Source organism: Pelmatolapia mariae, linkage group LG13 (assembly GCF_036321145.2).
Source record: "Pelmatolapia mariae isolate MD_Pm_ZW linkage group LG13, Pm_UMD_F_2, whole genome shotgun sequence".
In the NCBI taxonomy this organism is placed as follows: Eukaryota; Metazoa; Chordata; class Actinopteri; order Cichliformes; family Cichlidae; genus Pelmatolapia; species Pelmatolapia mariae.
The window spans coordinates 5046295-5072684 of record NC_086238.1 but is presented as its reverse complement, the minus strand read 5'-3'; the positions used below and the strand labels follow the sequence as shown (position 1 = coordinate 5072684).

The 26390-nt window shown below is 39.5% G+C and overlaps 1 protein-coding gene across 3 annotated transcripts in view; it reads right to left on the bottom strand.

The window, feature by feature from the left end:
- Window positions 1-1793: 1793 nt before the first annotated feature.
- Window positions 1794-26390, bottom strand: part of LOC134640314 (equilibrative nucleoside transporter 1-like) — a 45180-nt gene continuing 20583 nt past the window's right edge. For 2 of the 3 annotated variants that reach the window (XM_063492003.1, XM_063492006.1), the window contains exons 2-13: window positions 17062-17149; window positions 16794-16875; window positions 16028-16203; window positions 14593-14732; window positions 12495-12629; window positions 11582-11679; window positions 11225-11306; window positions 9810-9895; window positions 9434-9542; window positions 8237-8322; window positions 4559-4761; window positions 1794-3362 (exon numbers count right to left, since the gene is read on the bottom strand). In XM_063492003.1, coding sequence (XP_063348073.1) covers window positions 3251-3362; window positions 4559-4761; window positions 8237-8322; window positions 9434-9542; window positions 9810-9895; window positions 11225-11306; window positions 11582-11679; window positions 12495-12629; window positions 14593-14732; window positions 16028-16203; window positions 16794-16875; window positions 17062-17090 — 1338 coding nt within the window. In that variant the 5' untranslated portion in view covers window positions 17091-17149 and the 3' untranslated portion in view covers window positions 1794-3250. Of the gene's footprint in view, window positions 3363-4558; window positions 4762-8236; window positions 8323-9433; window positions 9543-9809; window positions 9896-11224; window positions 11307-11581; window positions 11680-12494; window positions 12630-14592; window positions 14733-16027; window positions 16204-16793; window positions 16876-17061; window positions 17150-17995; window positions 18049-26390 lie in introns of those variants that run through there. The other variant, XM_063492005.1, reaches the window with a different exon arrangement.

Here is a 26390-nt window from a genome sequence, read left to right as displayed (position 1 = left end):
CTCTTTCGGCTCCTTTTTTGTCTTTTATTCCTTGATGGAAGCATTTAAAGGACCAGTAAGCAACACATGTATGTCGTGTATATGAAGCCTTGTCCTAACTGGGAAATGTGAAAATTTTCTGCAGACTAACCAAACCTTTAATCCAAAATCTGATCATCACACAAGTGTAAAAAAACAAAAACACACTTTTCTTTGCATTCATTTAATTTGTTTCAAACACAAATTAAATGAATGCAATATGTTTGGATTCATTCATTTTGCCTTAGCTTTATTCTGTTGAATGAAGCCAAAAGGATTAAAAAGATTCCACTGTTTATATATGTAAATATCTGTATTTACATATATAAACATACAGGGTGTAACAAATGTGTAAGACCACCTGTTCAAAAACAACATTTTCGGAATCTGTCAAAACCCTGTTTAACCTGAAATCATGTTTTTATACTTGAGCTGGCACACTGGAAATCTGAGGTCAAATTAATAAGGTGAACAGTTCAACCACAAAACTTCTCTGTTCAGGAATGCAAGTAAACTAATTTGGCATCGTTTAAAAAATTACTTTAGCCTTTTTGTGGATGCAAATTTGAAAATTTGAATAACAATTATATTTTAGGGATAAAAATATCAGTTTGATCAAAGGGCTTGTGCATACTGGTGGATAAAACATGATTCTAGTAATTAACAATGCTGTTGATTTAGGGCAGCTGTGACATAAACCTGGTGGACTAATAGAGCACATGGTATACATGCTCTATACATAGTAATAGTTCATGTGTTTCTTTCCTGATTGATAATGTGGAAAATTTTTGTTTTTTTGTAACACTGCTTTTGATACTAGTGATTTAGAATTGTAAATCTCCAGAGTTTGAAAAGAATATACATTCATTTTCTCTCCTAAATAATACACTTAAAATAGTTTATCCTGTAGGATTATTGTATATTTCTATATATCTAAACATATTTACCAATGAGCTGTGGCTCACATTTACTGTTATTTACAGGTTTTATCTTGATGTGAAGCATGCTGTCTTCCTATATTTAGAGAAGTTGAAATCAAAGATGGAATAAATGTTCACATTTTATGCCTTCCCACTGTAATCTAATGTAATGACTTAACTCAGTGAAGATGGAAAAAGATCTATTGAAGAAATAGATCCTTCCTGAGACATCTCATGTTATATTGAACAGTGCAAAGCGAACCATTACTGACTCCTAAGTTTAGGGTTTTAAAGCAAGTAACTGTTAACCTGAAAACATACTAGGAGCAAATTTACAGCAACATAGACCAAGAAATAGTTTACGTGATATTCTGGGTCTGTTTATGTTGAATTTACAAAAAAAAAAAGAAAAGAAATCACTAACATTACTGCCAATGGATGTGTGACAGTGAACTGCTCTTTAAATAAGATGGATCGCTTTAAAAGCAGTAAGGCTTCTGATATGTTTGGGTTTTTTTTTTTTTGGGGGGGGGGGGGGGGGGGGTTTATTTTTTTTAAGGGTGAGAGGTTTCAGCCTGGTTTTGCTGGAGGTCTCTTCCAGTTGAAAGGAAGTTCTTCCTCCCCACCATCACCGAGTGCTTGCTCACTGGAGACCTTTCCGCTTTAATTTTGCAGGGTCCTTACCTTATAATATAAATCCTGTCTGTGAATCCCAGGAAGAAAAGCTAAAACTAACAGGAATCTGACTAAAGACTGAAGAATATAAATCACCCCAAGACAGCTGCTGGTGCGAACTGGCACTACATGAATAAGACTGAACTGAATGGGCTTGGCATTGCTTATATATGGAAAACAATTACACCACAGTCCCCAGGTTTGTTTTTACATAGAGTATTTTTATAGTAAGGATTTCTTTATTTTTATTTAGTTATACCAACAGTTTCTTCAGCACTGAAATGTTCCGACGAGACGTGAAGTGCTGCATTTCCAAAACCGACCAACAAGAGGAGCCAAAGTCTTAAAAATACACAGAATGACTTTATAGTGACATACAACATTTTAATGGCCTGTGACAGACTCCTACCCAAATTCAAACACAGACTATAGAAACCCAGACCAGAGTGCTTATACACAAGCAGGCTGTTAGTATTCATATAGATCCTGTGTACAATTAAAGCAGACTTCTTAGAAAATAAAGCCCTACAAGGCCACCAAAATGCAACAAATATGACCATTTTTATCTCCTATTGAGATATGAACGGCTCCCCAAAATAAGCTAAAAACTACATTTGCTATAAAACTTACAGAACATTTAAAAGAGAAAATACGCCATTTTTAAAGTCCCAATCTCGCTCACAATGTCATGTAACGTGACTGACGGCTGCATGTTTTGCATCTTTGCAATGCATTTATTCACAAAGTCTCATTTTTATCAGGTAGACAGCAATTTAAGAAAAAAACAAAAAACAAAACGTGACATCTGGTTGAGTCAAACTGAAGCGAGAGAGACAATAATAATAATCTGAAACTACAAACGCTCGCTAAAACAAAGAAGATTCAGCAGGAGAAAAAAAAAGTTATTTATAACCTCCGCTTTAGGATTCAGTTCATCTTTACATTCTTTGAGTTTTGACGTCTTTGTTGAGTAAAAAAAACTGAGAGAGGAGTGAAGCAGTTCCTTAACCGTGTGATGGGTCAAAATTTCCCTTCAGAGTTCAAGATTTTCCCGTGTTGTCTTCATTTATTTGGCTTGATCCGCGTTAAAGACTGCAACGGTCTGGAGTGATTAACAGTCGCGTTTCACGTCTGATGTGTAAACGTTTTCAATTTACTGAATGAGCCACAGAGCACCATCTAAAAACCTCATTAACGACAGATTTGTTCTTTAAAAATGATTCCTTGAAGTAACTTATTTTAAAACATTTTAATTCTGTTTTTTTAAATAACAATTGATCAATGAGTCTGTGCTGTAAAGAATTTGTGCTCTTCTATAACAAGTACACTAAAACTAAAAGTTTTGGTTTTGATTTGCACTCAAACAATTGATCTGATCAGTGGTTACCAATTAGAAAGCGTCCTCAAAATCAGGAAAAACAAAAGTTTGCACACTGTGCTGCTGAAAAAAAATCCCATTTCAGCTCCTGTTGAATGGATGAGTCTCAACTGTACACATGTCGAAAACTGAGGTCCTCTAGCCTGCTGTGCAGTCTCCTCTCTGTTACTGAAAGCTGCTCCCATACAGGATCATGACAAGGAAGGTGTTGGAGGAAAGGATGGTCCACCTAAATCTACTTGAGGGTCTACTGCAGGTTTTAGATCGCAGCCCGGAAACCAAAGGAGAAAGCGGCTCCCAGTGCCAAGCCGAGGGACAAGAAGAAGGCCATGATGGCCCCCGCCGTCTCTGCCTCGTGCTGCGACACCTTCCTGTAAGGTGACAGAGGGATAAAATCAGTTAAGAATGAGTCGTTACAGAACACAAAGAACTCTTTCACCCAGTGGAGTGTCAGTTCTGCTTTGGTGCTTTTTGAGAAATGGTTCACAAGCTGGGAAGTACCATCCTCATTCAGGTTTGACAGGGTTTCTAGTAGCTGATGGCTTGGGCATAACTTGAGGCTTGAATCGGGTAGCAACATAGCTGGACTCTGATGAACACTGGCACTGAAGCATTCTGGGATTTTTGAGGTTGGAGGTAATGACTCAACAGCTGCTGAAGTCTTAACGGTGAGTTTATCTTATAGATAGAATATGGAGAGGGGATTGTCTGGCTGGTTAGACTACCTTCAATGAAGGTAGCAATGACTTGCTACTTTCGTTTCATAAAAAACAAACAGCTTATAGTGCAGGGGCGTAATATATCGACAAAGAACAAGAAAGGGCATGTATGGAGGCGCGGTCCCACTCCTGAAATTCAGATTATTATCTCCACAAACACATTTGAGAACTGAAAGTTATGTAGTGTTGGAGGGAAACAATCCACAGAGGCCAAAGGTTGTTTGTTTTCCAGTCTATTCATATCCCAAATTAACATGCGAGTCTATGGGGATGGGTTAGGTTTAGGAAGCCGGCCTCAAATGGTCACCAGAGGAAATGCAGATTTGGAAACTTGAGCACTGGCTTCATTTTCAGCCCTGCTCACAGCCACTGATGTCTGCGGCTGCAGCAGTAGTGTGGTGCCAGATTTGTTGCCACTTTAAATAGAAACAAATACGACCGGTTCTGCGTTAGGCATCCATTTTTAATATTTTCTCTCTGCTATTACATTTTATGTTTGTTTTGGGGATGTCATTAAAGTAAAAGCATGCTGCAGTTACCTCAGTGTGGACACAGAGTTAAAACAACCAGCAGCTTTCAATGGAATTCATTTGATTTTTACATCAAATTCTGGTTTGCAGTTTTAACTGAAGTTACAAGTGGGAACTATCTAATGATTTAATCACTGACTTGGCTTCTGTAGCTCTCAAAAGCCAAGTCAGCAGATGTGTACGAATTAACAGTTTTCATATTGTTTTGATTTAATTTAGCCTTTAGAGGTCCTGTTAGGAACAAGGTTTTAAGACAGGCAGGAAATATTTCTCCCCCCGCCCCGATGGGTTTGTGATTTGTAGGTGAGAAGTCCTTACTTGGGTCCAAAGCACATGCAGAGGCTGGCCAGGTATCCGTTAGAAAAGGAGAACAAGATCATGAAGATGATGTACCAGGCATCATGGCTGAACCACACGGTTTGGGAAATCACACGAGGCTGGACATTACAGAGCATGAAGAGGGGGATGAAGACGACCCGCAGGCCCACGAGGATAGGAAGCCAGATGCTGTCCTTGCCCGGCTGGAGAGAGAGAAACGCAAAGAGTATTCATTGTTTGTATTTCAAGCAGATTACTATGGGTGCAAGAATGAGAAAAAAAATAAGTCATCTTTTAGGTTAAGAGTACGATGACAGCGATACAATAAACTTCATCTACACTGATAATCTAAGGAGCTGCAAAGAAAAGTGACTGGACTTCTTTAAGTTTCTTGAAGACATTTCATCTCTCACCCGAGAAGCTTCTTCAGTTCTACAGTGATAACAGAGTTTAATTTTTCTCTTTAGGGCAAAACTGCTAAACTGACTCCTTGCGTGCTAAATATGGTCAAGTTTACTTAATATGTTCTGTGTTTTTTGGACCACCAGTCAGAAAAAAAAATATTTGAAGAGATCTGTTTGGTCTCCAGAAACGAGCATTAGATAAGACACAAGATACAATGCAAAAGAAGGCATGAATGCAATAAGTAATGAGATATAGATAAATTACAAAACAAGATTTTATAAGATAAGAACTTTAGTTGATTAAACACAGCCCGTAACAAAACAACTTAAATATTGTGAAATAGCTCAAAAGATAATGTGAAATATAACAAAATGTCTCAATAACATGAAATTATTATTATTTTTTTTAAATACACCGACCAGGAAAAATGAAGGTAAAATAAACTAATGCCCAGTTCAGGCCTTCTCTCACAGCCCAAAGATTTTTCTTTTGAATGAATATAAATCCAAAATAAAATAATGTGTTTATAATGTATTAACTCAATATATAGTAAAGCCCTTTAACAGAAGAGCATTTTTAAATATAGACATCTTCTAGAGCAGTGGTTCTTAAACGTTTTTGTTATGAGCCCAAAAACACAGAATCAGCATTCTAGAGAAATTAGTGTGATTTTTTTTCCCCCTATGTCAGCGATATAAAATAATATCATGTAACGTCAATGTGCTCTCGATTTTTTTGACTTTTCAAAAGGCTCGAGCAGCATTAACTCAACAGGACAAACACAGATGTGGAATCACAAAGAGAGGAAAACCGTCGCCAGTCTTTCATCTGACGATTTAAAAAAGAAAAGAAAGAAAAAACACATCACGTGGTGCTGAATTAGCTGACAAGCGTTATCTGCAGTGAGAAGCTGCATTCCTGCCAGGTCAGAGGACGTCAACAGATTGTACTGTGCTTGATGATTAAATTAGATGAGTTCCTCTGCTGCACAGGAAATCTGACCTTTTTGGTAATTTGTTTTTTCTGGACGAGGTTTCAAAAGGTTTGAATAAATGTTTTACCAGAAAGGAAGCTAAGATTCTAAAAGCAAACATCAGCATGACGCTGAGAAGCTGTGGACGGACGCACTTCTTTTTTTTGTTGTTGTTTTTTAAATATGCAAGTGCCAGTGTGTAGGATTTTCATCATTATCAAATGACTGGATTATGTGTTTAATATCTTAATCTTTTTTATATATGTTTTGCCTTCCTTAGTAAAATCATCCGTTTGGATGGCCCTGTCACACGTTTGTGACTGGTTATCAGCTGCAAACAGAGCCTCCTTCAAGTCAATGCACTTGTAACTACGCTGGGCTGAGTGGGCCTAGAGACCGGTCAGTGACCCTCTGGCAACCAGCAGTCGCTTGGGAAAAACGTGTATTGTCTGACCAGTTGGCAAGAGGTTACTAGAGATTGATGATGTATTTATAACATAGGATTGATAAATGACAACAGCATAAAGAAGTGATGCGAGAAACACCCATCAACCATGGCGTGTATGTTGATATAGCATGGTTTGTTCACCAGAGGGCGCTCTGCAGCTTCCCCGTTTGCAACACAAAAATGCCACAAACAGGCGATCCAAGCAGAGTTGGTAACACCACATGAGGAAAACAAGATAGTTTCCAAGTATATTATCATATCGTCTGCATAAGTTTTCAGAAATAACTACATAACAAATGGGAAATCACTTAATGTTTTGTGTATTTGAAAGAAAAAAAAAGAAAATCGGATTTTTTTAATCACCAAATATCAGTATCGATCTTAAAAGTCCTATATCAGTCAGGCTCTAGTTGGCAGGTGAAATGGGTTGCAAAGAGGCTGCTGCACCAAAGGCCTCCTTGTAATCGCTTTGGTTTCAGCGGCTGCCAATAGTTTGCATGGAAGACACCGACTGTTAATCTCTGAGCTGCAGTGAAACTTGCAGAGAACATCTGCCTTTAGAGTAAAAGTTGTGCCTTATCACTGCAACCAACATAACTGGTGAGTGGGATATAATCAAGCTGATAAAAACCTTGTCAGACTGAACACTAAAGTTGGAGTAAGAGAAGCCAGATAAGAAAGAGAGATCCTGGGTGTGCTTAACTTGCTTTGTAGTGCCGGCCTTAGATTAGGAGGAGACTCCCCAGTCTGGGCGAGGCACACTGGGGCCTAGTAGGATCGAGGTAACCGTCTCCGGACTCAAGAACATTTTAAAAAAAACAGCTCAGGATGCATCAATTGTGAAATTCTCAGCCGATACTCAGATTTTAAACTTTGAATAACGAGTTTGACCAACACTAAGCTTTTTTTTTTGCTGTGAAATCTTCTGCATAAAAATGATCTATTTTAAAGCCACGTAGATCTTTATTACATACTTTTGGAATATTTAGCAGAACTGATGTAACAAACCAGATAAATATTGTTGACTGATATCCTTAAATGTCACTTTATTTTCAGTTTAATATCAGCTAAAATATTAAAATAATGCATCTCTGTTGCAAACCTAAAACAGTCTATTAAAGCTTGTAGCAGAATAACAGTTATCCAAAAATTATTTCACAATGGAAACAGACACCCGAGAGCTTTCTGACCATGTAATATCTACCCAGGACCCATTGTTCATCCAGATGTGAGGGAAAGATTAGCAAACCCTGAAAAACACCAGTCACTTTTTTCTGACCCCTAAAATCCCTTTACACGCACAACACGTATGCGCGCGCGCACACACACACACACACACACAGTCACTCTTTCCTCCAATACAAACCTCTGATCTCAGCAGAAAAGCTCGTCCCTGAACGTCTTTTGTTTTTCCACCGTTCCCTTCATGACTCATTTATTCATACATGGGCAAACATTTCTTGTAGCCAGAGGCTTTCTTTAATGTTGTTTGTAAATGCATTTAAAGGAGTTAATAATCAAGAATACTTGATCATCTGGTTCAAGCACTTAATCTGCATATTTGTACAGATTAAAACACGCTTAAGTAGTGTATTATATACTTTCAATGTGTGAGTTTCTGATGGATAAAGGCTTGTTAACTTGGAAGACAACCCCACTGGCCGTGCAGCTAATTTGGACCGAGCTCACAAACAGACAAAGCTGGCTCTGCACTCACCTGAAACCTGAAAAATTGTCTCAAAAGCAAACAAGTTTCAACTCATTGTGGCTTTGTTTTGGGTTTTTTTTTTTAGCTTCATGATGTGGCCTCACTGGTAATTTTGGTAAGAAATCTCATTTGTGATTTACTGACCCACATACAGATGGCCGTCAGACTCCTGCCAGCCCAGTCCATCACGTTGAAAAGGAGGAAACACGACACAGGGATGAAGTACTTTTCTGAAAAGAGATCAAAACAAACCAACTGTAGTCAAGAGCAACAAGACTGCAGAGGTGCTTTCCTCAAATAAAAATACACAGGAATCCATTAAACTTCTGCTGGCTTAAGAGGAGGAGGTGAAGTTTGGTCCCTCCATAAAAGTGAAAGCAAAGTAATCAAGAGAACACCAAAGTAATTTCTAAAACTGACACTTTAACCCTTACAGAAAAACCAAACAAAACACACAATTCATGACTTACTTTATCCATTTAAAAGAATTGAAGTAATTTCTGGAATTTTACAGGCTGCTCTGGAGTCATAAATGAAGTCTCGCCCATAATATTTTCAAATGAAACTATGCAGATGAGTACAAATGTCAGGTTTAGTGACTCTACAACACTTAAGTCTGAATTCTGGATATTTTCCACAGCACTACTGGAAACACTGTGATTTCTAAAAACACAGCTCATGTGTGAAAACACAGAGAAAATGAGCAGTAATTTCATAGCACGTTGAACTAAAAGCCTTTCAAAACACAAACATTTGGAATCCACGTCAACCAGCAGGCACCCCCTAGTTTTTAAAATCATAAATAGTAAAGTTGTGCCAATATTTTTAAACCCTACAACTTTCCTGCCCTTTAAAAGCAAGACGACACAACTGTGTCCTAATTATTTTACAACTAAACTTACTGAGCTTATAAACAATACTTTTTATTGAAATAAAAAAAAAAATAGATGAGGTGGTGAGGGACACGGGGTCTTTTGGTTGGGAGACAGGACCTGATCAGTTTTTGCAATCTTCTTGTCATGATTATTTCATTTTTATAAGAACTTGATGGCGAATGAAATTCAATAACTTGTCCAGGCCTTAAAAATTCCCCATATCATGGTTGGAGGTTAATGGGTAACCTGGAAGGAGACAAATCCTTTTGGGGAAGAGTGTCCAACAAAAAATTCACTGTAACGACCACTTTCAGAAAAGCAGTTGGGAGCAGTTTCCATTACTGCTGGAGTTTAGGAGTTAAAAATTGTTAGCAGTCATCCAACTCCAATATCAGATTTTCAGAATTCCTGGCTCACTGATTACACTAACAGTAACGCTTTGTATGAAAGGGACCTGCAGACTCACCCCAGGCACCTCCATCAGCAACTGTCGACTTGACATCGACGGTCACGGCTGGAAAAACTCCAATGGTGACAGTGAAGATGAAGCACACAGACAGAGCCATCACCCAAATCTGATTAGAGAGAACAAGAAGAGCTTTATCAATATTATGTAACCAGTCTGTCACACAGGTAGAAAATGCTTGCATGGAACAGACAATGTCTGACTTGTAATGAGATTGCTGGCTGCACGGCTTCAGCAGTAACTAGTTAATGTGATAGAAGCTTCTGCAACTGAATACACGACATATATGATTTGAGAAAGAGAAAAACAAAAAACAAAAGTTTTGCCGGTAACAAAACCGGAGTTTCTGCCTTATGTCTTAAAGTTCTCATCTCACCTGCTTGAAGATGTTAAACACAGACGAGGTGGGTTTGGTCTCATCTTCCATGAGATTCACCACCGGCCGCTTTTCAGCTTCACTTTCTGAGGGGAAAAAAACCCCAAACTATTTATTGGTCAAGAAGCACCTGGAGTTTAGAGCATCATTACTATATTTGAGTGGGTGTACACACAAGATCCCCATTGTTACATCTTATATGACAAAAGGGTTCCCATTAGGTACTCCTACTCACTATAAAATTACACTGACTCAAGAAAATAATCTCTCATATCAAAGCAAACACAGTAAGAACTCCCGAAACAAGATGACTTCCCATTTATTTTCTCTAAAACCTCCAGAGCTGCAGGAATCCACCTCCACCGTGGATTCCTGCAGCACTGTTCACCCGCTTTAATGCTAATCATGCAGCCTCATCATCGTACGTGCAGCTGTGCAGAAGTGAGGAGGGACTTTATTTTCACTTCTAGCATTAAAAAGTGGGCAAAGGTAGGCACACATCAGCTCAATGTTTAAACGTTTTCAGCTGATAAGCATCATTTGCCTGGCTCTTTATAAAGAAGCGAAAAAAAGAGCAGTTTTCTAAACTGTCTTTATGTGTTTAAACAGTTAACAGGAAGTTGGGGTGGGGGGTGAGGGGGTTCTTAGGAATAGTGGCTGCCACGCCTGTAATTATACTGGCAGAAAGACTTGGATGAAGCAAGCAGACTGAAGCCTTGGATGGAGATAAAGCCCTCCAGTCTGAATCCCATTTACCAGTCACATGCAATCTTTTTAAATAATGTCTTTGTCTAATCTAACAAGAGAAACAAAAGTACAATTTCCAAAGTGTTTCATCGTAGGAAACAGGCGAGGATGGAGCTTAAACATCACTGAGTGCTGCCAACAGCACACGTGAGCTACAGATTGCACTTAATAGAAAACAGGTTTGTGGAATCTGCAGGTTTTGAGATTCTGGATCAGTTTAGATTTCAGCAGAATGTTGTTAAAACTGAGAACAAAACACAGAGTGCAGCAAAAGCCACAATGACACGGGAAAAAACTACCTTTTAGATGGAAAAATACAAAACAGATGACAGAATTTCGAGAATCTGATCTAGGAGGGTACACATGTTGAACTTTATAGCTCTCCATGTGATGTCAGTTCTTGAGAATTTGCACAGCCAGAATCAAAGTCTGAGTTACAACAGCGTTATGCTTTTTGCATCTGTAACATCCAAGAGGAGCAGAAATTTGTGACTGCACAGCCTCTACGGTACAAGCGGACTATAACGTAGCATAACATGAAAAGCTGTGTCCTAGCTTTAACCCCCTGACTTAAACATCTGCATTCGCTTCATTGCTGCTTCTTTTTTGCACACATCTAAAAGTTTCACACTTTTGTCTTTTTTTATAATGAGCAGGCCGGTAAGCACCTTTTTTGAGCAAGTCCATCTTGTTCTCCTCATCGGCTGATGGTGCAGATCTACTGCTCTCCATGTAGTACTGGAAGAACTCCTGTTAACAAAAACAGAAACCATAATTAACTGATTCCACTAAACCAGCAGGACAAAGATGAGCAGCTTGTTCCCGGAGAAACTGAATTTTATTCGCCATCAATCAAAACGTCTCAAAGACATTTCACTCAAGTTTGTGAGTGTTTTCCAAAAAAGAATAAATAAATAAATGTGACACATTTGGCCTTTTCAAACGAATACCTCATGAATAAAAAGCACTAGAAAGGAAGAAAAACAGGAAAAATTATAAGTTCTATTTATAGATTGAGGCCTTACCATCTTGGGAAGAGCGAGGTAGGACATTATAGCCAGAAGAATCACAATACAAGCTGTGATGAAGTAACCAAAAGCACTGTCCTGCAGTTCTGACCCACCTGAAGACAATCACACACAGAGTCATTAGTGTGTTTTGTTATTATTGGATAATTTCATGAAAAATGAATCAGTTCCTCCCTCGCAAGTCCCTCAGAATCAGCTGGTTTATTTCTCTAATAACTTAAGAACACTTAATAAAGCCATAGAAACTTTTACATTCTCGTTATGAACATTGTCAGAGTTGCAGACCCCTGAAGTCCACAAGGGCTGAAATCTTGTAACTTTAATTTCACATCATTTTTCCAGCCCTCATAACTTCTAAAGGACAGGACAGTCAGGGGACATTTATAGGGCTGAAGAACACATTTACTCACTCAAAGACCAGACTGAAGCCACTGGTACCGTGGCTTCACAAGTGCTTTACTCTGTGAATCGCCATGTTGGGGGAGGAGCATGAACTGTGGGGTAAATTGACCCATGATAGGGTAACCCAAAGCAAACTGGTTTTGGGTGAAGACAAAATGTGGTGATCCTGTAGAAACTAAGTTACCTCACTTGGAGAAGGGATAAGGGGGAAACCACTCTGCAACCCTGGTTTTGTTGGCAAGTGCCTGCTCAAATAAACCACATGCAAGAGGAGCTGTAGTGGTCTGGTGTTTTGTGGCAGTGACCTTGTCTGTTTGTTTTTTGGGGGCAATTCAGTGTAGTAGACATCTTGGGGTAAGTTACAGAAGATAAAATTTTGCATGGCTTCATTTAAAGTTGATGAACATAAAAAGTAAGCCGATTCAGAGGAGGGTCAGAACCTTTTCAGAATATAAGAAATGACCCCCGTATATTGTTTAATCCCAGAGTTGTTTTGTGTGAGACTTACTGGCCAGAGCGCAGATCATGGAGAAGGCAGCGAAGGTGCCGGCCAGCCCCTGTCCGCTCATGATGGGAGTGGTGTAAGAGGCAGGTAGAATCCCAGCCAGCCCGAACAGACTGCTCTGAAGAATCGCCCCAAACGCTGGAGAGGGATGAAAAAAAAAAAAAAGAGAAAAACACATTTGAGGAATTATAGAGTCACTGTGACACAGAAACAAAAAACTGATCCCCAGCTACACAGTTATAGCCAACAAGCATGTCAGAGAGAAACAACATCCTTCTGATCAAAGTATTTAAGATAAGTGTTGCATAACACTTCTATCATTTTAATTGTCTCCCCTAAAAAAAGGTTTTTTGTCAGTACAGACTTTCCAGACAAATTCCTTCCACAATACAACATGTTACAAACGAGTTAGTAGCTGCAGAAATCTCGAAACGTGTGAAACTGAGAGGAATGTGCCGACGCAGATATCAAAGCCTCAAAGTCACCGTGTCCTCCCCTTTAAAGCAAACACGATGGGCTGTTCCACATGCGAATCTGGGGGTCAGGACTGGCCCACTGGGGATAAGGAGGGGGGTAAGTTTATTCCTGCTGCTCTGTGACTTATTGTAAACAAACAAACACTGTGAGAGTGCAGCTTGTGTATCTCTCTCTGTGTGAATTTTCCCAACATGTTCAGGAGGAGATTTTTATTAAAGAAAGATCCACAGAAATAATCAGTTATACGACTTCAACATGGAAATAAGGCCATGAATTACATTCTTATTCTAATACAGATATCTTCATTAAGCTTATAATTGTTAGTTTTCCGTTTCTGGGCTGTTAAATTTATGATTATGTTGCTAATGCAGGATAATTCTTTGCAGATGTGCAGCAAGCTGTGTATCTTCATTTGTCTTTGGCGCATGCAGAAATCAGAAAACTCTCTGAGGTCTTTTCCCCACATTTTCTGTTTAACTGAACTACTGTGTAATTTTCCCATTTTTGTACCCCTGGTGTGTGATTTTAAATTAATTTGTTGGTCACTTCCTCATGTTTTGGCTGATCCCCGTTCTTGTTGTTGCCATTTAGATATAGTTTGAATCAACATACAGTTTTCAACCCTCCGTCATCTGACAAAGAGGTCATCTAAATAACTGTGGCTGTGGATAATTAATGAAATTTGATTGTCCTCTGTACCAATGTTTAATTTTTAATCAGTTTGTCACCTGAAAAAGTTGATTTTCTGGCTCATTTTGATTTGAGTGACAGTGAAATGGCTCATTTTTTCTTTTTAAATTCTACTTGTGGTTTTTGGTTTTCCTTGTATTACATTATTGACAATCAGGAATCTTCACCAGTAGTTCTATTGCCTTGAGCAAGCCTTAGAGTGTTGCATTGAGACTGACACAAATTAGGGATTTTGGGGGTGAACAGGTACACTAATCTGAGCGGACAGACGAAATGTTTTGGGACTGAAAAGTGGTATGATCCCAGAAGTGATGCTTTGTGGCCCGAATTCTGAACAGCTAGCTGCTGGAATCTGTATCACTCGCTGAGGTAATTCGTCCTTGTTTTTGTCTTTTGAATCTAGTTTGAATCAATATATGCTTTTTTTATTCCTCCATCAGCTGGCAAAGAGGTCATGTAATTGACTGGATGTGGACATTTAATGGATCCTGACTGTCCTCTGCACCACTTACTGGACACGAAGCTGAACACTTATCAAACATCCATTTCAACTCCACTGCCCCAAGCAGAGATGTAGAAGAACTTCATAAAAAACCTCCTACCACCCTACCTGCACTCATTTTAAGCTCTCTATTGTTTCTTTTCATCTAGTATTATTTAAATTTAGATTTACTGAATTACATTTTTCACTTTATTCTTCTTCAACAAAGTCATTTAACATTTTCTCCACATTTTACAAACAAAAACTTTACATGGTCTACAGGTGAATGCACACAATCAAAGTACCAACACTGCTCTTGTTATCAAGTAGGCTAGTTTAGGCTATTTTCATTTTGATCTCCCACAGATTTCTTTTAAATACACTGAAGTTTTCTTTCTGAGAAACAGACTTTTACTGAAGAACTGTGCATTTTTTTAAGCACTAGACACTCACAGTTGATGCAGACAATTTTGACCATGGTCAGGACAAAGAAGGGAAGAGGAGCCAGTTCTACTTTAACAACCACCGCTGTCACCAGAAAAACCACCAGGATGACCGTCAAGCTGCCTGAGATTCTCAATTTCTGAGGAATCCTGAAACAAAGAAAAACCACATTTAAAAACGCCCATACTGAAAGCACACAAGCATCACTCAGTTACTGATCTTCAAAGAAATGCAAATGTCAAGAAAGCGGAAGTGCTTGAGTCAGTTGCAGTGACTAAGCCCTTTTTTTTCATCTTAAGCTCATTTTTTTGTCTTTCTGAAAGAACAGCAGTACACAGAAATGGCACATAAAGCAAAAACTAAGTGGTAAAAATGCTGAGAAATGAAACCGAGGAAGAGAGGGAGACAGAGGGAAACCAAAGTACAGAAAACCAGGAAGATAAGCAGGAAGAGGTAAAGAAGATACATGAAGTAGGGAACATAAATAACATTCCCGAGTAAGCAGTGCAGGAGAAGGGTTCATTGTGGTCAAGGGCCACCCGGGATTTTTCTCAATCCTACTCTAATTAAACCAAACACACTAAACATAAGCTCATACAACAGGATCACGTTACTCACAGTGGCACGGGGTGACTGAAGGTTAAGGGCAGGGAAAGTTTACACTGTGCCCGTTAAGTAAGATAAGATAACCTTTATTAGTCCCACACGTGGGAAATTTGTTTTGTGTACACAACCTTCTCCGAATTAATTTAAAAAAACAGCTACGGTAAAATTACTTCAGAGTACATAAAAAAGTTATAACTGAGTTATTACACCAGGGGATTTATATTATACTGAACTTGTGTAAGTAATGAAGATGATTAGAAATTAGAGCGATTAAAAGTTTGAGCATCATGGATCAAATGTGGAGGTCTCCTAATATACTAGCTCCATTGGGGCTAACTGTTTAGACAGCTTGCCTTGTGAGTGATTGGTTACTGTCGTTATGACGATTCTATCAGCAGAGATACCTCCCCAGAGATTAGACATAACCGCTGTGAACCACTGAAGAAAAATCTAAATGTAAATTCTGCCTCAGAAAATGCTGTATTAATAAATATTAGCTACTGGTGTACTCTCAGGAGACTGTCGATATTTATAACTAGTAAAAACATTTTTTTTTTTTTTAAAAAGGGTTAATCACAATTAAAACAAAAGGGCAAAAATGTTTGAAAAACATGAAATATACTAATTAAAAATGTCTCAGTGCCATAAAATGAGACAAAAGATACTAAACTGAAACTCAAAGCTAGTGCTGTTATTTAATTATAATGCAATACTGTGGCCACTTAACCCCAACTCGTGTTCCCTCAGATCTTTTCTCACTTCTTGCTTCAGTAGAAATATTTATAGTTTGCCTTTTGATGAGTCGAGCTTTTTAGTTAGACTGACGGTAGTTCGATACCTCTGGTGTATGAAGGAGTTGAGACAGGTGAAGATGAGCAGAGGCACCATGGCGCACAGCGTCATCACGTTGTTGAACTTGGACTCCAGCACATTGCGAGAGTCTCCGGCCGTCACGTTGGCCGTCTGATTGGAGGAGTGCACAGTGGGCACGTCCTTCAGTCTGCTGGTGAAGTACTGAAGAAAACGGAGGGAAGAACACACATTTACCACAAGGGCTCTCCTGCAATTCATCACTAATATGGAGTCACAGGTTTATGTCACATGAATGTAATTTACAGAGAGTCACAACAAAAACTGAACTTTGTTTTCCTGAAGCATTTCAGAAAGCATCTGATGATTAGAGTTTACACAGAGGCTAATACTGAGAAATGTTTCTGCCTTATGGGTGCAGTGTTTATTGTAGGACTCCTGCAACAGACTGAAGGTAAAATTTTGAGTCAAACTAAGCTGAATGAACATGATTTTTACAGTCAAACAGTTTCCTGATGGTGTCAAGCAGAGCTGAGCAATCTCATTTTAATTTCAACTGAAACTTTGATGTGTGACAGCCACTAACATTAAGTGTATTAAAAAAAGAAAGGTACACCAGCCTTTGTTTGTCAACCTTCCCATTAGTGAAGCCTAACCTTTCAATGAACTACTTGTTAACCACAAAAGGCACCACCAGGGCTCTTCCTTTTATTTCCATCTGTCTCCTGATCCAGAGATAAACTACATTCGATTGCAGACGCTCTCGCAATTACAAGATTAAAATTGTACTTTACCATTGTTGCCGTCATGAAGAAATTCCATGGCAAGAGGGTTCCCAAGCCCAGGATAAAGAAAATGAGCCATACTGAATTGTATCTGGGAAAGGAGCAAAAGGAAGTTCGCATGAAGGCACATCAATCAAGTCATTCATCTTAGTATCAACAAACAAATCGCAACAATATATACACTGGGACTCAACCAAATCTCAGTTAGAGAATATTAATGCCAAGATAAAAACCCAACAAAGGCACAGTTTAAATCATTTAAAAATTCTCCTCTTACTTGTCCCGAGGCGCATTGATGGCCGTCATGATTCTCGATGGACAATCTTGGGGTTCGTGTTCAGTGTTGGATTAGTGCAGCACCAGTTCTGCAATGTGCAGATGAGAAATGGAGGGTTACAGAAGTAAAAAGCTCCGACGTGTTATTATCAGCAGCCATTTGTTTCTTTCTGTATTTACATATTCACATGTAATAGAGCGAGCACCGAGTCTTGTGGATGCCTCAATATCCTCCACTTTCTTTTACACGATGCATTGTTTATTTAATCTGGTTAAAATGTATACATTTCTCACCTCTCCTCTCAACTACGCTTGCAGCTTTGTTATACATTTTAGAAGCAATGCATAGCCTGTGATATCAAGTATTTACACGTGTTTTTTTCCACTGGTAACTTTATTTATGTACTGGTTAAACTCGTCCTGTAAATGAATTGCCTTACAAACTCGGAGTAGGATGAGCTATTTCTAAAAGAAACAATTGGAGCTTCTGCCAGTAGGAGGTCAGAACAAGCTGGCACGAGCAGGCCAACAGCTACTCACTCCCAACAAGGGCACTAACTAAAAGTGCAACTGAGCTTATTATGCTGCTGCTTCATTTTTTGGATTCTTCACCTACTCCACGTGACGACCTTTTTATAGTTCAGAAACCCCCCCCCCCCCTTTTTAGTTTCCAAGCAACCTCAGATTGAAAATCTAATTAATACACAAATTTCAATAAAAGCTTAATTTCATTTCCTAATTTATGCAATGTGAACAACCCCTCAGTCATTCCATTGTGTTTACAACACAAACTAACCACAACAACAAAGAGCAGCTTAACACTTCAGCAAGAATAAGCCAGAGGCATCTTCTCACAAAGTTTTGAAATTCAAAAGTTCACAGCACAACTCCTCTTAAACAAAACAAGTACAGGAACAAACTGCAAATAAACTTACTCTGAGAGGCGTTCAAACACAGATGGAGGCTCTCGCTTTCCACTGATCAGATCACCAAAGGGCTGAATGAGCTCTGCATGCCTCGCTTATACTATACAGATGTTTCGTAGGCTGACACCCAACTGTCTTGTGACCAGCCCCCTTTGCATCTAAGTGCCCATCCCTCCCTCTTCCCTTTACCTCGAACATCTTGTTCTCCTGGAGCCCTTCCAGCCCTTCCTACACATTTTTACATTTGGAGCACACAATACTCTTGTCATACAGACGACTACTTTACATAGTCGAGCAAAACCAAAAAAACCCAAAAAGAGTGAAGCTTGTGATTTAATTAAATCAATCCACCAAGCGTCCCCTCTGCGTGATCCTATTTTTCCAATCTATCCATCTGCATGTTCACATTTTATCCTTCCATTTCATCCCCATGTGTCCTACTGTCTGGTAATTTCTCATCTCATTTCATCCACTTTTCCTCCTCAGCAGTTCTTTTATTATCAAGTTCACACTTTCTTGACCTGCTCCATCTATCACTTCCCTATCCCATTCCACTTTGCTCTCACTGCCTCTTATTGACTTAACCAGAACTATTTGTGCTCCCCCAACTCCTTTCAAACCTTTCTGTCTTGAATCTGATGGAAGACATGTGCTCAGATATCTGTGTGACATGGCATCCAAACAGAAAATCTTCACTAGAAAACACTTTCCTCCTTTAAAAACACAAAGCAATTTGGCATCAAGTCAATCTAAACAACATAAAGCAGTTTAGGTTAGCTCGGTAAGTACACAGCTCATGGGAACAGAAATGCAACAGCTAACGAACTGCACTATTCAACTTTAATGGGCTCATTTTAAAACGGTATCCTGTGGACTTGACATACTCACAGTGGGTGCACTTCTTTGCCTCTAACATGGAGGGGAAACCTTTTTCGGCGAGAGGAAGTGTTGCCCTAATCTGTCAGGGTGATCAGTGTTTATAGTGAAATTAAACACTGATATGGTGGTATGGTTCACGGCCGCACTCTCTTGCATCAAAAAGTCACTTTGTTTTGTTTGCATGAAATAGTGATTGGCTGATATGGCTTTTTTTATTATTAGTAGCAATCAGAAAGATTGATGAGCAATATTTGAAACAGATACAGTTTTGTAGTTTAGATTAAAAAGCCACACTTTAAAATGAAACAAAACTTTCCTTCAAACACTCGTGAAGGATCACACGCACCAAAAGTGCAGTCGGATCTGCTTGCACAAGCCGTGCTTTGGTGTAGCTCCGGCTGGTCGTGCACCTCTCCTATTGGACGCGGTTGTGTCAGCTGTGACAGCGAAAAGAAAAGAAAACAAACCCACTGACAGGTCTGTGGTGATACCACAATCCCGCAAAACACGACCAATGTGGCAACTACAAGGGGCCCAAAAGCTGTTGGAAATAGCGTGAGCAAGGCCTTCACTGAAGGCCACTGCAAAATGTTGCACTTTTCGAGCATTAACGTAACTGGGAGGCAAGAAATGAAGATCACATGGCTGCATTTGTAACATTTGCAGAGATGTTTACTTCAGTAATATATGCTAACCTAACACTGAATCACAGCTCTGCTAGCTCACACTGCTGCAGACCACAGTAATGAGAGGTGAGCGATAACTCAGCCGAATGATGTGGAGACTCTGCCTTCTCTCATGAGCAACAGGTGACTGGCTGATGAGCCAAATAACACAGTATATCATGGCAAAGGCTACAAGAAAGGACACAGCCGACAAGTATTTATTGTTGAAAATTCTGCATTAAATTCAATCTGCAATGAGCGATTGATACCCAGAGTATTTAATGCATATTTCAGTCTCCTGCCTTTCGTCAAGATAAGATGGCATGAAATCTGCACAGACGGAAAGACGAATAAGCTTGGCGAGCGAAGGATATCCTCCTCTCACATAAGATAATTTGTGGAACTAGACACTCCTCAGAAAGTAACACTACAGTCATAAAGGGTCATCCCATCCCTTATCACATAAGAAATTGTCTGAAGCTGACGCACAAACAAAGAGCGTCTGTTTACGTGGCTAAAACTGTTCTCTCTCACAGTCAGACAAACAATATGTAACTGTTCAACGAACAATCTGAGCTGCATAAAAGGTCAAAAAAAGAGTAACATCAGCGTATTTGTGCGATTTTCTGAGGCACAAGTAAAAATAGGGAAATGTTTAAAATACTTCAAATTTAAATCATCAACCGAATGTGAAGTTAATCACGTCAAAGAAACATATGTATACAATTTGACTTAGCTACAGTTGAATTAACTGCATTTCCAAAGTGTACTAGAAGCTCTGTAGTGCTGCTGAGAGAACTTATGAATCCATGACCAGTCAGATCTAACTTGCTGGTCATGAGCGAGCTATGAGTGAGGACAGAGGGTCCTCTATATGCACACACAGGTTAGCTAATCGTAAAAACATGGGACTGAACAAGCAAAATCCAACTGTGAGAAACCCCTGTCAGTGAGACGGGTCTATATGGATTGTTAGAGGGGCAGAGGACCAACAGACAAATACTGCAACAACATCCCCTCACACTAGAAACAACCTTTGTTACATTTGTTACACTGTGCGCAAAGTTAAGGTTACAATTTGCAAACTGAACAATGTGATTAAGAGTTTCAGCTTACCTTTAAACACAGACACTATTCTTTTAAAAAATAGAGTTTGACCTTGCCCATTAAAGGTTTTCACCATTTTCTGAATATTTCCCTACTTCCTTTTTCTTCCTCCCATTTAATCAACTAGGAAATTATGTATCAAAGCACGATTCCTGTTATGAAGGTCTTTGGCAGCTAAGTTTGACCTTTCGGGAAATTATTTTCGTGTTTCTGTTCACATGTGCCCATCCTGTCTCTGTGCTGCCTTCCTCCAGGTACTCAGGCTTCCTCCCACAATCGGAAGAGCTGTTTGGTAGCTTAATTGATGAAAGTGAATGTGTGTGTTTTGGTGTGTCTCAGTGTGATGGGTCTTACAACCTTTAATGGGATGAGCAGCTAAGAAAACACATGTATGGATCCACAGGAGCACATATTGTCTGAGCTTTGTTTATCCCTGTTTTCCCACACCTTTTCAATGTCAAAACTGAGAGAACTGTGACTCAACATTTTTGTAACTTTCCAAAACCACTAATCTGACATTGACGCTCTTTTCACACAGTGACTAACCAGCTGCAGCCGTGCAGAAGTCAGGAAGGACCAGGATTAAACTTCTTTCTCCTGAAAAGCCTTTTGAGAGTCACACCACTAAATCAGTATTTTAAACATCTCTCTTCCTCTAGTTATCATGACAAATATCAGTCTATCAGAGCAGCTTATTGAGGCTTGACGTTGACCATAGCCATACACTACAGTGTGCTTAAAATTCACCAGCTTTGCCTTGTCCCAGATTCCTGTAAAGTATGCCTCTCTCAACCTAACATGCCATCAAAACGAGCCAGTTGGCATAAGCTGCCTGGTGCTGAAATGGTGCCCAACAAACACACACTCACTCACACAGGCACTTTGCAGTCTGTAGAGTGGTACACTTTAACACTTTCAATGGCTAGCCTCTCAACGATGTCCAAGTCCAACAATCAGCACTCCAGTTAACAAAGATTTAACAGCACTGGTGGTAATTTATTGTTTCCCCCTCTAGGAGAACTAGGGCAATTCAGACCAGCCCAAAAATTTATGTGAAAAGTCTGGTCTGGTCACGCCACAATGACGCTTCAATAAAGTGGGCTCCTCATCCCGTATTCACCTCATTTTATACTTGATAAAATTGAAAAGTCATTTTTGTTCTTCTCACATTTGTGTCATTAATACAACTACAAAGATTTTACACAGTATAAAACTGATCTTCAAACTTAAATATTGCAAGACCCATGTTGTTTTTGTGTTGGAGCACAAACATAAATCCACATCCTCATCACAACCTCAACCAAATCTGAGCCAAAGCTCATTTACAGGAACGAATGAAAAAGCCCTTTAATTTAGATGTGACAGACAATCCCACCATCAGTAAAAGATTGATGTAACCACTGAGACGTCACCCAGTGATTAGTGAAGCCTCAGTCTTAGCTGTCGCCATCTCAGTGTTCTGCAACCAGATGTGAGGAGCGACGGTCAGATGTGAGTTTTATGCTCTACATCAGCGGCCCCCAACCCCACGGTCCACGGTCGTTTGGTACCAGGCCGCGTGAGTTGAGGCTCGGGTGTGAAATTTATGGTTTTCAGGGGTTTTATCGTTAACTCGGTTTCCCTGGGTCTTTTCCCGTGTTGTAGTTGTGCGTCTTATTTTGAAAGAAATATTTACGCGTTACCATAGCGACCAGAAAGCATTAAGGGGCAGAGAGGAGGACGTTACTCTCAATGTTGTTGGCGTATTTCAGGAGGACGCTGCTAATAAAGTTACACAATTACACAGTGAATTTGAGTTTATTATTATATTTACAAAATATCACAGTTTTTGTCTTGATTGTATCATTTTATTTTGTTGTATTTATTCATAACACCTTAAAGACCGGTCTGTGAAAATATTGTCTGACATTAAACTGGTCCGTGGTGCAAAAAAGGTTGAGGGCTGCTGCTCTACATCTACTGGGTAACCAGTTGTGACTGGCAAATTGTTAGCCAGCGGGCTACCCTGCTTTCTGACTCTTACAAGTTTACTGATCAAGTCAAGGACTAAACAGCCCACGGACTTCTACACAAATCAGGCCATCTAAAACCACAGGGGTCGTTCTCCTGGTGGACGTTACAATGAATGCATGTTTCAAGCAGTGTCTTTTATTCTGATTACAATTAAATCTTGAACAGTTCACATTGCTAAGGTAAAAACGGGTTCAAAATTATTAATGTATGTACTCAGAACATAAAACTTATGACTATGTACCTATGTGTATACTGCATTAAAGCAGAGACAAAGAAACTCTATTGGCATCCTTTTTTATAGCAAGTCAAAGCTTGCTATAAAATAACCAATATTGTGTAGGCTTAAAAGTTAAAGAGGTTCTGAATGCAGTTTCCTCATTAAGTTAAAACCAAGCATAACAGCACAATAAGAGTCATGTGCTTTGGGCATGATCTAAACTTTACCATCCACACTGAGAAGTTTAAAAAGCAGTCGTTGAACGCAACATTCTCCATACAAATGTGTGTCCTGCGGGGATTGATGGAACAATAGAGGCTGATTCTGAGAACACAGATGGTATGACCATCTTCCTCATTGGGATCTCTCAGTGGTTATTGCTGGCATGTGAAAAAGAGTGGCACGTGTTATGGAAGTAATGCATGTCTATGTGGCGTGTTGGCCTGAATTTAGAGACAAGGACAGTGACAAGGGGTTTGGTGTATGGGGAAGTGAGCTTTTCAAACTGGGGTACAGTGGAGGGTAAGAAGTTATAGTTAAAATGCCACTTACATCAGAGCTAAACATGGATGGAAAAGGTTAGAAGTTCATCTTTCTCACCGGTATACCTCTCTAACAGAGACGCCTTTATCCCCAGGCTGAGTTACAGAATAGTTTGATGCTGGTCATATGATGAGGTGTGTGAAGAATAAACTCTCCTCGAGGTCATGTCCCAGTGCTAATGGGAGCCAAACCCTTTTCAAGTCACAGCATTTTGACTTAGTAATATTAAACTGCTACTGGACTGGAACTGGATTGTTTTTCTTGGAATTAACCAGAGGAAATGGATATGATGGTGCTGTTTATTTTAGCATGACTGCTAAAGACTGGATAGTTTTATACTGACGATCTTGAAGAGACATGTCATGCTCAAGTTTGTGAACCCTCCCAACCCTGTGAATTAAAGGACAGTCTGAGCAATAAGCTATCAGAACTTTTTCTGCAATTTGTACTGTTGAAATTAGACTTCTCTTTCTTAAATTGAGCTATTTTAGGGATTAAATAGTAGTTAAACTTCTTAACACTCACAGACAAAGGAGCTTCATTGGTCAGGCCCACTTAAGATCAAAGTGGGCTGTATGTGGCCCACGATGTAAAATGAGTTTGACATTAGTAGCATTAGCGCGTGCCATTAAATGATCAGTGTGTGCAACCAGTAGGACGGAGGGGTGTTGTTGGAAAACAAGCAATATGTAGCCGTGATTGGACAGCTTTTCAGGTCAGAAATTTCTCGAAGACGGGGAATGGAAACTACCACAATAGTGGTTTTGTTCTACAGCACTTATCATCAAGCTTTCCAATACATCCCCTCCAACAGGATGGGATTCCCCATCAGTATGTATTTACAACTCTCTATTCTAGCTCCACAACTGCATGCCACCACTGCAACACAAATAAACTACCCATTAAATAAAGCCCTAAAAATATTAACCTAAAAATCTGAATGTTTTTGGAATCCTCTCTAAAAAAAAAAAAAAAAAAAAAAAAAAAGGAATTTCTGCAATGTTATCCCTCTGAGTCGTCATTGTGACTCGCTCCAAACTAGCTCTGAACCCTAACCTGAACATTCCAAGAAAGTAAGTCGGAATGAATTCCACAGGAGAACTTTTCTGAACTTCAATATGAGCAAATAAAGCAACAACAATAACAGCAAAGGATAGTGTTGATTGGCATATGACAGGGTGGCAAATACAACAGTTACCTAGGCAACTGTTACCTGCAACACCCACTAGCAACTGACCGTCAGCTACAAAGGGATGTGCGCTGAGTGAATCAGTTCCTGTGTGGACACTCCTTTAATTTTAACTGGCACTTCCAGTCTCCTGTTTTTGCTACCGGCTGGCTTTTGGCCCAGGTTGCTACTTTGGCTGCCCTTTATGCCGTTCAGCCACCTTCCCAGAAAGAATCTCACACAGTTGGATGTACTCCAATTCAACCTCGGGGACTGCTTGCTCTGCTCTGGTAATCTGCTGTGCACTTGAGGGCCAAATTAACCACAACCTGCAAGAGGTGAAAAGCTGGTTCATGTGCCGCTACGCTGAGCTCACCGAGGCAGCAGAGCAGAACAAAGACTACCAGCCGGCTGCTCCAGAGTTGGAGTTCATAAGCACTCACACAAGAGGCACATGGATATACAGCTGTTATTTTCACAATTTAGTTAGCAAATATAATGTTTGCAAAGTAAAACTTCTGTGTTTATTTGTGATTAATTGAAATCTGCGCCTGACATCTTCATGTCTTTGACTCACTGTAATATTTAACATAGAGAGGGAGAGAAAGGATGAAGACGGCAAAGAGACGGAGCAAAAATAAACAGGTAAGACAGGACGTGTAGTAAAATTCACTAAAAATTATAAAGCTGTGTTGTCCCGTTATCGATTATGGATCCCCTACTTGCTCTTATAATTATTATAAGGTTATATTTTTGTCATTTTTTAATTTCTAGTTGAGTGCAGAGGATAGAGAGAGGACAAAGGTGAAAGAAGGAGGTAGCAGATGGTGAAGTTAGCTGGAAAAACAATACTTATGTTTCACAAAGTAGTTTTTCGTGTATTTCATGGATGCTTTGCGTGCTTTCCAGTAGCACACTTAAAAAATGCCAGTGGATATTCTAAACAAAGCATATTGATATGAATGGTAGTTTATTCAGGATTCATACCACTCTAAACATGGCTCGAACAGGATGGCTGCCGCTACACTGACAAAGAGACTTCAGATCTATTTTCCACTCGTGAAATTGGGATACACGACGCTACTTCTTTCCTGACTGAGCCTTTGCCTCGGGTTTGATAACTAAAGGCTCCACCCTAAAACGGCTGGATTAGACTGAGATCTCCGACTATTCACTCGGCTTATTCTTAAACACTACAATAGGTCATCCAACCAATTAGGTTGCTTTTGAGGGTAACATGGTAAAGCGACTCCAACTGAACTGAAGTTTGCAAATGTGAAAAGGGCTGATGACATTTGCAAACGGCATATTTTTTTTAATTAATTAGAAGGCACTGTATGCATAACGTTATGATTGGGAGCTGAAACCCTCTAGAAGTTTGAACTAGAATCGCCCTGGGTTCAAGTATGACACACAAACTGAGACACAGAAATTACTGTTTGCTCCACAGCTCAGACTGAGGACACCCAGAAATACTTTATAGCTACGTTGTAGTACATTGACTTTTACAGCCTTGATTTTAATTTCACGCAGTCTCTCCTCCAGTTTGTGTGTCATGGACAGTTTCGCTATCTTGATTCTGTCTAAAGAGAACGACAAGCTGAAAGACTGAAAAAAAGGAGGAACACATGGGTGATGTGAAAAATTCCATTTAAAAAAAGGGCCAGAAAATTTTTTCAAGATGTTTGAGTTTCATTTTTGAACAAAGAAGAGAGAATAATGGAGGAGTTGTGGGTTGAATAAGGTTTACAGCTCAGTTTCTCAAAGCTTAAAGTGTGAAGCTGCGTTATTGACCATCACTTTATTGGTAGA